The sequence below is a fragment of the Leucoraja erinacea genome, chromosome 18 (genome assembly GCF_028641065.1).
Source record: "Leucoraja erinacea ecotype New England chromosome 18, Leri_hhj_1, whole genome shotgun sequence".
Lineage (NCBI taxonomy): Eukaryota > Metazoa > Chordata > Chondrichthyes > Rajiformes > Rajidae > Leucoraja > Leucoraja erinaceus.
Window position 1 is genome coordinate 6,617,174 of NC_073394.1, and position 13,414 is coordinate 6,630,587.

Sequence of the window (13,414 nt, forward strand, 5' to 3'; positions counted from 1 at the left end):
CCTTGATATTATGCACTCTTGTGATTAATATTTCCATCCAAGGAAACCGGTTCTGACTGTTTGCCCTATGTTTGCCCCTGATAATTTCATACTTCTATCAGCTCTGCCTGCAACCTCCATCATTCCAGTGAAAACAATCCCAGTTTGACCAACCTCCCCTAAGGGAACATGTATTCTAGGTTTCTAGTTAGCATCTGTTCTCCGAGATAGATTTGTCTGCCATTGTCATTTAAAATGTTTATCCAATATCATAAATGTAAGTTATAGGCACCTGGGACATTATGATAGGCAGAGTCAATAGACAATAGGTGCAGGAGTAGGCCATTCGGCCCCTCGAGCCAGCACCGCCATTCAATGTGATCGTGACTGATCAATGCTTCAAAGGTAAAGATAGACACAAAATGCTTTAGTAACTCAGCGGGTCAGGCAGCATCCCTGGAGTAAAGGAATAGGTGACATTTCAGGTCAAGACCTTTCCTCAGACTCAGAGGTCTGTTCCTATGTTGTACTGTTTTATGTTTTAGTTTAATCCACGTTTCGGCTGGAGTTTAGTAAGCCAATAAATCTACAAACTTTAAGTCTTTGGAGTGTGGGAGGGAACCGAAGATCTCGGAGAAAACACACGCAGGTCACGGGAAGAACGTACAAACTCCGCACAGACAGCACCCGTAGTGGGGGATCGAACTCTGGTGTCCGGCGCTGTAAGGCAGCAACTCTACTGCTGCACCACCCTAATCTGTCTACATTTTCTTTAAACGATGATGCTTGTGACACAAACGTTTTTTAAATGACAGCTGATGTCTTTTACAGGAAGTACTTTGGTGAGAAGATTGCTTTTTATTTTGCTTGGCTGGGAGTGTACACACAAATGCTGATTCCTGCTTCCACTCTTGGGATCATCGTGTTCCTGTATGGATGTGCAACTGTTAACGAAAATATTCCCAGGTGAAGCTTGAGCTATTTATTTATACAGTCATTTATAACTCTTGCAAATAATTGAACTGCTCTTGGCAGGAGATTTGCAAACTCCATCCATTAAGATTTTGTTTAAAATCTCCTCGAAAGGCTGTCGATATAAAATAAATAAACTGTGGTCCTTGCGATGTATAAACTGACAGCACAGTTTAGTTTGGAGACACAGCGCGGAAACAAACCCTTCGGACCACCGAGTCCGCGCCGACCAGCGATCCCCGCACACTCACACCATCCTACACCCACACACACACTGGGGACTATTTACACACTCGCACCAAGCCAATTAACCTACAAACCTGCACGTCTTTGGAGTGTGGGAGGAAACCGAAAGATCTCGGAGAAAACCCACTCGGGTCACCAGGGGAACGTACAAACTCCGTAAAGACAACACCTGCAGTCGGGATCGAACCCGGGTCTCTGACGCTACAAGCGCCGTCAGGCAGAAACTCTACCGCTGCACCACCGTACCACCCTGTTGTAAAAACTCCAAGCAGTATTTTGCAAATCACTTCACATTTAATGGCACTTCTTGGTGAAAGCCGAAATTGCCAGTCCTACAATTGGCTATCATTTTCCCACTGCTCAAGGAGAGATCTACTAGAAGCAAATGGGCTGAAGGGTGACTCTCTGTGCCACCTTTTAACAATTCTGAGTGATGCTTTTGCAATTATCAGGATTTATGTACTTTAAATTAAAGAACTGTAGCATGGAAACCGGTCCGTTGCCCCACCGAGTCCAAGTTGACCTGTTCACACTAGTTCTATGTTATCCCCACTTCCACATCCTCTCCCCAAGCACAAGGGAGCGATTTACAGAGTCCAATTAATCTGCAACCCCCGCACATCTTTGGCATGTGGGAGGAAACTGGAGCACCCGGAAGAAACCAACACGGTCACAAGGAGAACGTGCAAACTCCACTCAGACAGCACCCGATGTCAGGATCGAGCGTGGCACCATGAGGCAGCAGTCTTGTAGAATTGAATTCCTAAATGTGCCCCTGTCCCACTTAGGAAAACTGAAGGGAAACCTCTGGAGACTTTGCGCCCCACCCAAGGTTTCCGTGCGATTCCCGGAGGTTGCAGGTGGTTGCCGGAGGTTGCAGGTAGTGGAAGCAGGTAGGGAGACTGACAAAAACCTCCGGGAACCGCACGGAAACCTTGGGTGGGGCTCAAAGTCTCCAGAGGTTTCCGTTCGAGTTTCCTAAGTGGGACAGAGGCATTATTTTGCAACAATGTTTGGTTTACCATGGTTCAGATTCTGATTGAACCACTTCCTGTAGCTGTTTGCTGGTCACTGAGAAACTAACTGGAAAAACAGAAAACTGCAGATTAATTAAATGAATTATTTGTAAGCTGCAACTTTCAGCAAACAGACCCTTTGGTCCCCCGTAATAAATCCTCAGTGACCATCGATCATCGTCCCATGGTGCTAATCGACCATTCACACCAGGTCTGTTATGCCCCTTTCCCATCTATTCCCACACGGTAGGGGCAATTTACAAATGCTGGGGCTGCACGGTGGCCAAGCGGTGGAGTTGATGCCTCAAGGCGCGAGGGTCCCGGGTTTAATCCTGACTACAGGTGATGTCTGTACGGAGTTTGCACGTTCTCCCCGTGACCATGTGGGTTTTCTCCGAGATCTCTGGTTTCCTCCAGCAGACGTACAGGTTTTGTAGGTTAATTGGCTTGGTATAAATGGAAATTGTGTAGGATATTGTTAAGGGGCTGTCCCACTGTACGAGGTAATTCAAGAGCTCTCCCGAGTTTAAAAAAAATCTAACTCGTGGTAAGTACGTATGTAGCGGCTACATCGGAGCTCGTGGATGTCTCGTAGCGGCTCGTAATGTTAACGGCAGGCACTCGGGAAACGCGGTAACTCGCGGTAAAAGTTTTTCCAGCACTGTGAAAAATGTCCACGAGAGCCCCGAGTACCTACGAGCGGCTATTACCATAATTCTCCGAGTTCGAATCGGGGGAAACTCGGGAGAACTCTTGAATTACCTCGTACAGTGGGACAGGCCCTTGCGTGTGCAGGGATCGATGATTGGTACGGACTCGGTGGGCCGAAGGGCCTGTTTCTGTGCTGCATCTCTAAATTAAAAAAAAAGTGATTATCTTTCTGAGTCTCTCCAACTGCTTTTAATGTTTTATTGCAGTTTCTCATGACTGTCGTTGCATTAAAAAGAATTTATTTGGATGGATCTTTGCAATTATCAAAAATAAGAGTAATTTGTTGCAAGACAGTTTAATTCCCTATTTGATGGTCAGAATGGTAGTTGTGGTTAACATCAGGGTAACACAACATTCTGGTTTGAGATTAGCAATAAGTTGAGGCATGATCCATTACTCATTTTTAATTGTGTTCCATTCTCCAGTGAGTGGAATTTCTTGTCATCTTGTGCTCCATAATCTTTAAACCCAGAGATAAATTTATTGTGTCAAATTTGAAGCATAGGAACAAATTATTTGGGTCAACGGATGATTTATTGGCTCAGTTGTGTTTCAGAATCGATGATGAATTGGAAATTGATGCAGATAGGAATAGATAATCCAATGTGTGGGACTGAACTGCAGATGTTGGTTTAAATCGAAGGTAGACACAAAATGCTGGAGTATCTCAGCAGGTCAGGCAGCATCTCTGGCGAGAAGGAATGGGTGACGTTTCGGGTCGAGACCCTTCAGACTGATGTCAGGGGAGGGGGCGGGACAGGGATAGAATGTAGTCGGAGACAGTAAGACTGGTGGGAGGGGATGGAGAGAAGGCAAGGGCTATCTCAAGTTGGAGAAGTCAAAGTTCATACTGCTGGGGTGTGAACTATCCAAGCAAAATATGAGGTGTTATATTCTCATTGCTTAACAAAAATGCAGCCCATTTAAAAAACAAATCTCTTATTTGGAGAGTGTGATTCCGTAAATACCCAATAAATATCCACATTCCAGTTGTCTCATTAAAGTTAGTTTGGGCTTGTTGCTAAGTTTGATTTTTTTTGTTGTTGCCTCCCCTTGTGTACAATCTTCCTATTCTACAGGTATCATGTAGTTGAAACTCGAGGCGGCTTAAAACGAGGACCTCTTCTATCTTTCTCACACTTTTTTCTTTTCTTTTCACACTCTGGCCTTTGTCCAACCATCAAACATAAACCCTTCACCTGTATCTACCTATCACTTGCCAGACTTTGTCCGAACCCCACCTTTCTTCCAGCTTTCTCTCTCCCCCCCCCGCCCCCCTTTACAATTGGTCTGAAGAAGGGTCCCAACCTGAAACGTCACGTTCAGTTTAGAGTCACTTATCCATTTTCTCCAGCGATCCACTGATTTACTCCCGCACTTTGTGTTATTTTTAAGCCGTGTATCATCCGTTTAGAGGCTGGGTCTAACAGACTTCTGACTGTATTAGTTCAATATCTTCATAAGGCCATGTGATCTTGTATTGTATTCTTGTATTCTTGTATTCAAATTTTATTGTCGTTGCCTCACTTTGAGACAACAAAATGAATTTCCCGTACAGCAGTATCGTTAAAAAAAATCACAAGAAAAATAATAAAAATAAATAATAAATAAATAATAAAACATATTAAAAATAAAATTGAAGTTGAATTAAAAATTTAACAAAAGCACAAACACAAAAAGTCCACAACACAACATAACATAAATGGCACCCAGGTGAGGACGGCACCATAGTCCAGCCAGCCTCCCCTCCGTGTCCATCCGTGGTCGGGGCTTTCCGAGCACCCGCAGTCGCTGCCCTGGGTGGCCCGATGTTCAGGCCCTCACGCCGGGATGGTGGAATGCCAACGCCGAACCCCGACGGTGAGCAGCCTCCTCCTCAGCGGCCCGGACCTCCCGATCAGCCGCCTCCCGCTGCCGGAGTCTGCAGCTCCCGAGTCCGCAGGTCGAGCTGGGCAGAGTCACAGGACCCCGCGCTGTCCATCAGCGCCGCCCGCGTTGGGAGCTCCGCAAACCGCAGCTCCATGATGTTGGTGCAGCAGGTCCAGCACTCCGGGCTCCAGACGGCGACCCCCGGTAAGGCATCGCCAGCCCCGCGATGTTTCAGCGCTGTCCCGCCGCTGCTGGAGCTCCGGTCGATCCCGGCAGGAAAGGCCGCGCCAATCCAGGTAGGTAGGCTGCTGTGGGGGGGGGGGGGGGGAGGACGCGACTCGAATAATAGTCGCGTCCTCACCAGGAAGCGGCTGAAGGACGGTATCCCCCGCACCGTGCCCTCTTCCCCCACATAAAGACACCAAAAATACAAAAAAAATACACTTTTAACATAACAAAATAAACAAAAAAACAAAAAGATACCGGGCTGTAGGTGGAGGCTGCTGGCACCAGCGCCACCGGAAGTACAAGAACTGTGATAGTTGATAGGAGTAGAATTAGACCATTCAGCCCATCAAGTCTACTCTGCCATTCAATCATGGCTGATCTATCTTTCCCTCCTAACCCCATTCTCCTGCCTGCTTCTCATAACCCCTGACACCTGTACTAATCAAGAATCAATCTATCTCTGCAATAAAAATATCCAATGACTTGGCCTCCACAGCCTTCTGTGGCAATGAATTCCACAGATTCACCGTCCTCTGACCAAATGAACTCCTCCTCATCTCCTTCCTAAAGGACGTCCTTTAATTCTGAGGCTGTGACCTCTAGTTCTAGACTCTCATACTAGTGGAAGCATCTTCTCCACATCCACTCAATTCACGCTTTTGATTATTCTGTATGTTTCAATGAGGTCTTCCCCCACCCACCCCATTCTTCAAAAATCCAGCGAGTGCAGGCCCAGTGCCGACAAACGCTCATCATGGGTCGTGGAAGCATCTTCTCCACATTCACTCTATCCAAGCCAAGAATGGTCAAAGGCTAGGAAGCATGCGGTTGACTCCAACATTTTGTGTCATCAATGAATGAATGAATGTATGACTGAATGTATGACTGAATGTATGACTGAATGAATGACTGAATGAATGACTGACTGAATGAATTACTGAATGTAATGACTGAATGAATGACTGAATGACTGACTGAATGACTGACTGAATGACTGACTGAATGAATGACTGAATGAATGACTGAATGAATGACTGAATGAATGACTGAATGAATGACTGAATGAATGACTGAATGAATGACTGAATGAATGACTGAATGACTGACTGAATGAATGACTGAATGATTGAATGACTGAATGACTGACTGACTGAATGAATGACTGAATGAATGACTGAATGATTGAATGACTGAATGAATGACTGAATGAATGAATGAATGAATGAATGTGAAATCCTGTCTGATTCGTGACACGACCTCCGACTAATGTTGCCGATCTCTCTCTCCCTCTTTGACCACAGCATGGAGATGTGTGACGACCGGGCCAATATCACCATGTGCCCGCTGTGCGACAAGACCTGCAGTTACTGGAAGCTCAGCACTGTCTGTGCCACCGCGCGGGCCAGCCACCTGTTTGACAATCCCGCCACGGTTTTCTATTCCATTTTCATGGCTTTGTGGGGTAAGGAACCATGGTCCAGTTCATTTTATTGTTTATACTCTCTAGAATTTAGAAGATTGAGGGGGGATCTTATAGAAACTTACAAAATTCTTAAGGGGTTGGACAGGCTAGATGCAGGAAGATTGTTCCCGATGTTGGGGAAGTCCAGGACAAGGGGTCACAGCTTAAGGATAAGGGGGAAATCCTTTAAAACCGAGATGAGAAGAACTTTTTTCACACAGAGAGTGGTGAATCTCTGGAACTCTCTGCCACAGAGGGTAGTTGAGGCCAGTTCATTGGCTATATTTAAGAGGGAGTTAGATGTGGCCCTTGTGGCTAAGGGGCATTGGCTATATTTAAGAGGGAGTTAGATGTGGCCCTTGTGGCTAAGGGGATCAGGGGGTATGGAGAGAAGGCAGGTACAGGATACTGAGTTGGATGAACAGCCATGATCATATTGAATGGCGGTGCAGGCTCGAAGGGCCGAATGGCCTACTCCTGCACCTAATTTCTATGTTTTCGATTGCCACGTGTACAGCGCTGAGGCCTCTTTGTAGATGAGCAACCAATTCAGCCACAAAACTGCTGGAGAAACTCAGCGGGTGCAGCAGCATCTATGGAGCGAAGGAAATAGGCAATGTTTCGGGACGAAACGTTGCCTATTTCCTTCGCTCCATAGATGCTGCTGCACCCGCTGAGTTTCTCCGGCATTTTTGTCTTCCTTCTCTTGTCATGCACTCTGCCATGTTACGTTCATTGTTGACCACTACTGCAGGCTCCCACGAGGCCTATTCCCACCACTGTTGTTATTGGCGTGTGTATTCAGTTTGTCACGGTGGAAAAGAATTGAGCTGGAAGCAACAATTAAAGCCTGACTGTGCCCACTGTGACATGTCCCTCCTGTGACATTAAGCCCTTGTGTTGACATCTGAACTTGGGTGGCACAGTGGCGCACCTTGCAGCTCCAGCGACGCCAGTTCGATCCTGACTGCGGGGGGCTGTCTGCACCGAGTTAAGAACATAGAAAATAGGTGCAGGAGTAGGCCATTCGGCCCTTCGAGCCTGCACCGCCATTCAATATTTGTTAGGATGCTCCGAAGGGCTGTGTTTCTAACCTAAACTAAATATAAAATTCTTAAAGGATTGGACAGGCTAGATGCAGGAAAAATGTTCCTGATGTTGGGGGAGTCCAGAACCAGGTCTCACAGTTTAAGAATAAGGGATAGGCCATTTAGGACTGAGATGAGGAAAAACTTTTTCACCCAGTGAGTTGTGAATCTGTGGAAATCTCTGCCACAGAAGGCAGTGGAGTCTAATTCACTGGATGTTTTCAAGAGAGAGTCAGATTTAACTCTTAGGGCTAATGGAATCGAGGGATATGGGGAAAAAGCAGGAATGGGGTAGTGATTTGGATGATCAACCATGATCATATTGAATGGCGGTGGTGTTTCAGGTCTGGACCTTTCAGCCTCCATGCTGGTTCAGTCATGGGTTTTGGTAGGCAATAGAAAGTAATGAAAGGAGATATAGCACAATCTATTAAAGAGCAGTGGGCCAAGCTGGCACAAGGGCAAATTTGGGATGGGAGGAAAAACCTGGAAATGTTTTTATTTACCTTGGGAATTAGGGAGTATTTACAAGAAATCAATTTCTTCCGGGAGAATACACTGGTGCTTATTAGATTCTTCTACACACTACAAAGTGCCTTGCCCAAAGTAGAGGGTTTAAATTATGGGACATCCTTTCATTTATTTCCCATTTCTGTTTCTTCATCCAATTGCCCTTCATCAGTACTAAGATTTAATTCAGAGAGCAGTAATTGCTTCTCAGATGATGATGGATGTATTGATGGAGTATATAGTCATTTCAATATGTATTTGGAATTAAATGCAACTTGTATAAAGACTGAGCCAGGAGGTAAAAGGATCCCTAACGCCTACTTCAGTGTCAAAGGGTCACCTAGAACACGGTTAGGAAACAGGCCCTTCGGCCCATCGAGTCTGCACCAACCAGTGATCCCTGCATATTAACACTATCCTACACACACTAGGGACAATTTTTACATTTAGTGTTGGCAGAGGTGCATTGTGCAGCGATTCTTGCAGCCTACCCAGTGCTAGACCAAAGATAATTCAGAGCAGTAAAAAACACAGTGGGGCATCCATCTTGTTCAAACTGGAAGAAAAACGTTATTTACACACTTGCTCACACATCAATTACAGTACCTCTCATTGGCTGTCAATAACAGCACCTCTTTGGCTGTTATCATTGTCAGTTACTATTGGCTGCTATCATTATCAGTCATTCACCACCTGCAGCAAGATTGTCTGAGTAACAATACAACATTAAGATTAACTTCTTTACAATTGAGAGCATATTTTTCATATATGTCAACATTTAGCAAGCCAATTAACCTACCTGTACTTCTTTGGAGTGTGGGAGGAAACCGAAGATCTCAGAGAAAACCCCACGCAGGTCACGGGTAGAACGTACAAACAGCACCCGTAGTCGGGGTCGAACCCGGGTCTCTGGCGCTGCTTTCTCTGTAAGGCAGCAACTCTACCGATGGGCCACCTGTTTCGATAGGATCCTATAACGTCACCCATTCCTTCTCTCCAGAGATGCTGCCTGTCCCGCTGAGTTTTGTGTCTATCTTTATCATGGAGGGAGTTGAACTTGGCCTGTTGGATGCCTGTTCAATATGTTGGATGTTAAGTGTACTTTTTGCATTTGGGCTTTCTTTCTTTCTGTGTCACTTTATTCTGCGGGAATACCGACACCAAATGCTTTTTGATTGTTTAACATTTAACAGCGCAATTTAAGTGAATATATGTGTAAAGCATCAGAGAGAGCTAGATAGGGCTCTTAAAGATAGCGGAGTGAGGGGATATGGGGAGAAGGCAGGAACGGGGTACTGATTGGGGATGATCAGCCATGATCACATTGAATGGCAGTGCTGGCTCGAAGGGCCGAATGGCCTACTCCTGTACCTATTGTCTAATGTCTATTGCATCAGAACTAACTGAAACAGTATCTTCTTGGGTTTCGGCCCGAAACGTTGCCTATTTCCCTCCATAAATGCTGCCGCACCCGCTGAGTTTCTCCAGCACTTTTGTCTATCTTCATTGGGGACACCAGTTTGGATTTTGAATTGGTTATTTTCATTCCAGACCAGGCTTCAGGCCTGGTAGGAGGAACTGCAGATGGTGGTTTACCCCAAAGATACACAAAATGCTGGAGTAACTCAGCGGGACAGGCGGCGTCTCTGGAGAGAAGGAATGGGTGACGTTTCGGGTCGAGACCCTTCTTCAGTCTTTAATTCTATGAGGTGTTGTGGCACCAATGACAATGAACTGAGTTTAATACTTCACTTGTGGCAACATTGCAAAGTTTGAAATGACCTCTTGCAACGAGGTCATGTTACTTGTGGTCCTGAGGACATGTTAAGAGACTGCATGTTACTATTGTGTCAAATCATGATGACCTTATCCCTGCTTGACTCTTGGAAGCACTTGGACGTTTATTTAAATGTTGCCCTTGGCTCTAGAACGAACAGTTAGTGCCCAGATGATAGAGATTGCCAGTATTATAAATGTACGCAAATCGCTGGAGTAATTCAGCAGGTCTGGCAGCTTCCCTGGAGAACATGGAGAGGTGACGTTTCAGGTTAAGACCCTTCTTCAGACTGCAGAAGATTCTTGCCCCAAAACCTCACCTATTCACGTTGACACTGTGTCGGCCCAAAACATCACCCGTCCACGTTGAGTCTCGACCCAAAACGACACCTAGCCACGTTCTTCAGAGATGCTGCCTGATCCTGCTGAGTTATTCCTGCAAACTTTGTCCTTTTACATAGAAACATAGAAAATAGGTGCACGAGTAGGCCATTCAGCCCTTCGAGCCTGCACCGCCATTCAATATGATCATGGCTGATCATCCAACTCAGTATCCTGTACCTGCCTTCTCTCCATACCCCCTGATACCTTTAGCCACAAGGGCCACATCTAACTTCCCCTTAAATATAGCCAATGAACTGGCCTCAACTACATTCTGTGGCAGAGAATTCCACAGATTCACCACACTCTGTGTGACATTTTTTTTTTCTCATCTTGGTCCTAAAAAACTTCCCCCTTATCCTTAAACTGTGACCCCTTGTTCTGGACTTCCCCAACATCGGGAACAATCTTCCTGCATCTAGCCTGTCCAACCCCTTAAGAATTTTGCAAGTTTCTATAATGATCCCCCCTCAATCTTCTAAATTCTAGCGAGTACAAGCCGAGTCTATCCAGTCTTTATGCACTTTGTGTATTAACTGGCATCTGCTGTTCTTTGTTTCCACAATCCCTGTATTATATTTGATTATTAAAAATAGAAACACTGGAAGCAACCTGGTTGGGCAGCATTTGTGGAGAGGACAACAGAATCTATGTTTCTGGTCAAAGACCTTTCATCAACATGTTTTGGTCAAATTAAGATATAATACAGAGAACTTATTTGGCTGACATTGTCTCAATGGCGCACCTAGTCCCACACTCCACTTACACAATTCTCTGGGTCCCCTTTCGAGTTCTCCGCCTCTACTTTCCCTGCTGTTGTTCGGCGCTTTTAGAGGCTGTCCTGTTCACCTTGGCTCTTCCACTGTGTATTCTATCGAATGAAGAGCGGCACGGTGGCGCATTAGTACAGTTGCTATCTTGCAGAGCTTACAGCGCCAGAGACCCGGGTTCAATCCCGACTACAGACACTGTCTATACGGACTTTATACGTTCTTCCCCTGACCGCATGGGCTTTCTCGAAGATCTTTGGTTTCCTCCCACACTCCAGATACGTACAGGCTTGTGGACTAATTGGCTTGGTATAAATGTAAATTGTCCGGTGTGTGTGTAGTTTAGTGTTGGTGTGCATGGGATCGCTGGTTGGGGTGGACTTGGTGGGCTGAAGGGCTTGTTTCCGTGCTGTATCTCTAAAAAAAAGTCTGTTCATTGTTGTTGATGTTGGACTCATTGCCACCCTGAATGTACATTAAGAGGGAATGAGGGCATGGGAAAGGGGAAGAGAATCCGACTAACTATTTTTCCCCTCAGTGTTTACCTTGGTATATGGTTCCAATTGTTACCTTGGGGGATATTTAACTTTAGCTGGTCCAAGAAGCATAAAATTTCCCGACAATTGAAACGCAGCTGAACACCGTATGAGCCCTGGAGAGTAAAAAATAAAAATCTTAGTTCTCTTGTCATGGGTAACCTGATCATTGCTTCCCGAGTTAATGTTCATGACACTATTTAGTTGCCTCAAGAACTTTAGAGATACAGCATGGAAACGGGTCCTTTGGCCCAGCGAGTCCACGTGCCGACTAGCGATCTCCCCGTACGCTAGCACCATCTTGTACACTAGCGGCAATTGACAATTTTTACCGAAGACAATCAATCCACGTGTTTGGAATGTGGGACGGAACCGGAGCACCCGGAGAAAACCCACATGGTCCCAAGGTGCTGGTGCAGATAGTGGCAGTAGTCAGGATTGAACCCGGGTCTCTGACACTGTAAGGTCCCGACTCCACTGTTGTGCCGCCGTGCCGACCGGAGGATGTGGTTTCTGCTTTAAGTCAAGTTAATATATTGAGCAATGTTTTAATATTTGATGTAGGGAATGTAAAAGGTGGAGATGGAACCTCCAAACATTTATCTGAATGAAATAACTTTCTTTGCTGCAAAGGCATATTCCATTGTTACAACTGTCCAGAACCAGGGGCCACAGTTTGGGAATAAGGGGTAAGCCATTTAGAACGGGGATGAGGAAACACCTTTTCCTCACAGAGAGTTGCGAGTCTGTGGAATTCTATGCCTCGGAGGGCAGTGGAGGCCGGTTCTCTGGTTACTTTCAAGAGAGCTAGATCGGGCTCTTGAAGATAGCAGAGGCAGGGGATATGGGGAGAAGGCAGGAATGGGGTACTGATTGGGATGATCAGCTATGATCACATTGAATGGCGGTGCTGGCTCGAAGGGCCGAATAGCCTACTCCTGCACCTATTGTCTAATAAGACTGCAACATGCCGGTTATTCTAACAAATACAAGGAGAATGTTTAAGAAGGAACTGCAGATGCTGGAAAATCGAAGGTAGACAAAAATGTTGGAGAAACTCAGCGGGTGCAGCAGCATCTATAGAGCGAAGGAAATAGGCAACGTTTCGTGCCGAAACCCTTCTTCAAACCAGGAGAATGTTATCCATTCTAAAGATGTGTGTTTGAAAATGTCTAAAATGCTTTTGCGCGTTTCCTGTCTGGCAGTTCCACGTACGTATATTTGTATGCAGTGAATCGCATGTATTATTAATAATGCTGGAACTTGCAACGAGAAATCCAGGGTTGTTGTATCGTCAACCAGATGCCCCAGCAGAAAAATATTTTGTGCAGACATTCTTGTTGTGCTTGTTTTGCTTGCCTAGGCTAGCCCTTCCATCGCCCCCACGGGCTGCCTCGCTGGTCCCCTGGGCACTGAGCCAACTACTTGGCGAATGTTTGTGGAGCATCTGTGTCTAAACATTCCTTGGTAGACGTGGGTACAAAATGCTGGAGGAACTCAGCGGGTGAGGCAGCGTATATGGAGAGAAGGAATCGGACCCGAAACATCGCCCATTCCTTCTCTCCATTGAGAAAAAGGGTCTCGACTCAATGTTCTCTCCATAGAGAAAAGGGGTCTCGACCCGAAACATCGCCCATTCCTTCTCTCCATAGATGCTGCCTCAACAGTGGTATTATGATGCCACCCATTCCGTTAATAACACCTTTTTTTCCAACAGCACATTACAGAACTATATGCAAGAGTAACATCACTGAAACAATTTGCGATCAGTAGCACGAAAGGGCTGCCAGCAATTATCCTTCTTTTTCCATCATCATCTATTTTTCATGAGGTCAGACACAAACAGCTGGAGTAACTCGACGGATCAGGC

At 45.7% G+C, this 13,414-nt stretch overlaps 1 protein-coding gene across 2 annotated transcripts in view; it reads left to right on the plus strand.

Annotated features, from left to right (window-relative positions):
• The window catches only part of ano1a (anoctamin 1, calcium activated chloride channel a), a 183,746-nt gene that overhangs the window by 120,790 nt on the left and 49,542 nt on the right, over positions 1 to 13,414 (plus strand). For both annotated transcript variants that reach the window (XM_055649204.1, XM_055649203.1), the window contains exons 12-13: positions 811 to 945; positions 6,323 to 6,483. In XM_055649204.1, coding sequence (XP_055505179.1) covers positions 811 to 945; positions 6,323 to 6,483 — 296 coding nt within the window. The remainder of the gene's footprint in view (positions 1 to 810; positions 946 to 6,322; positions 6,484 to 13,414) is intronic.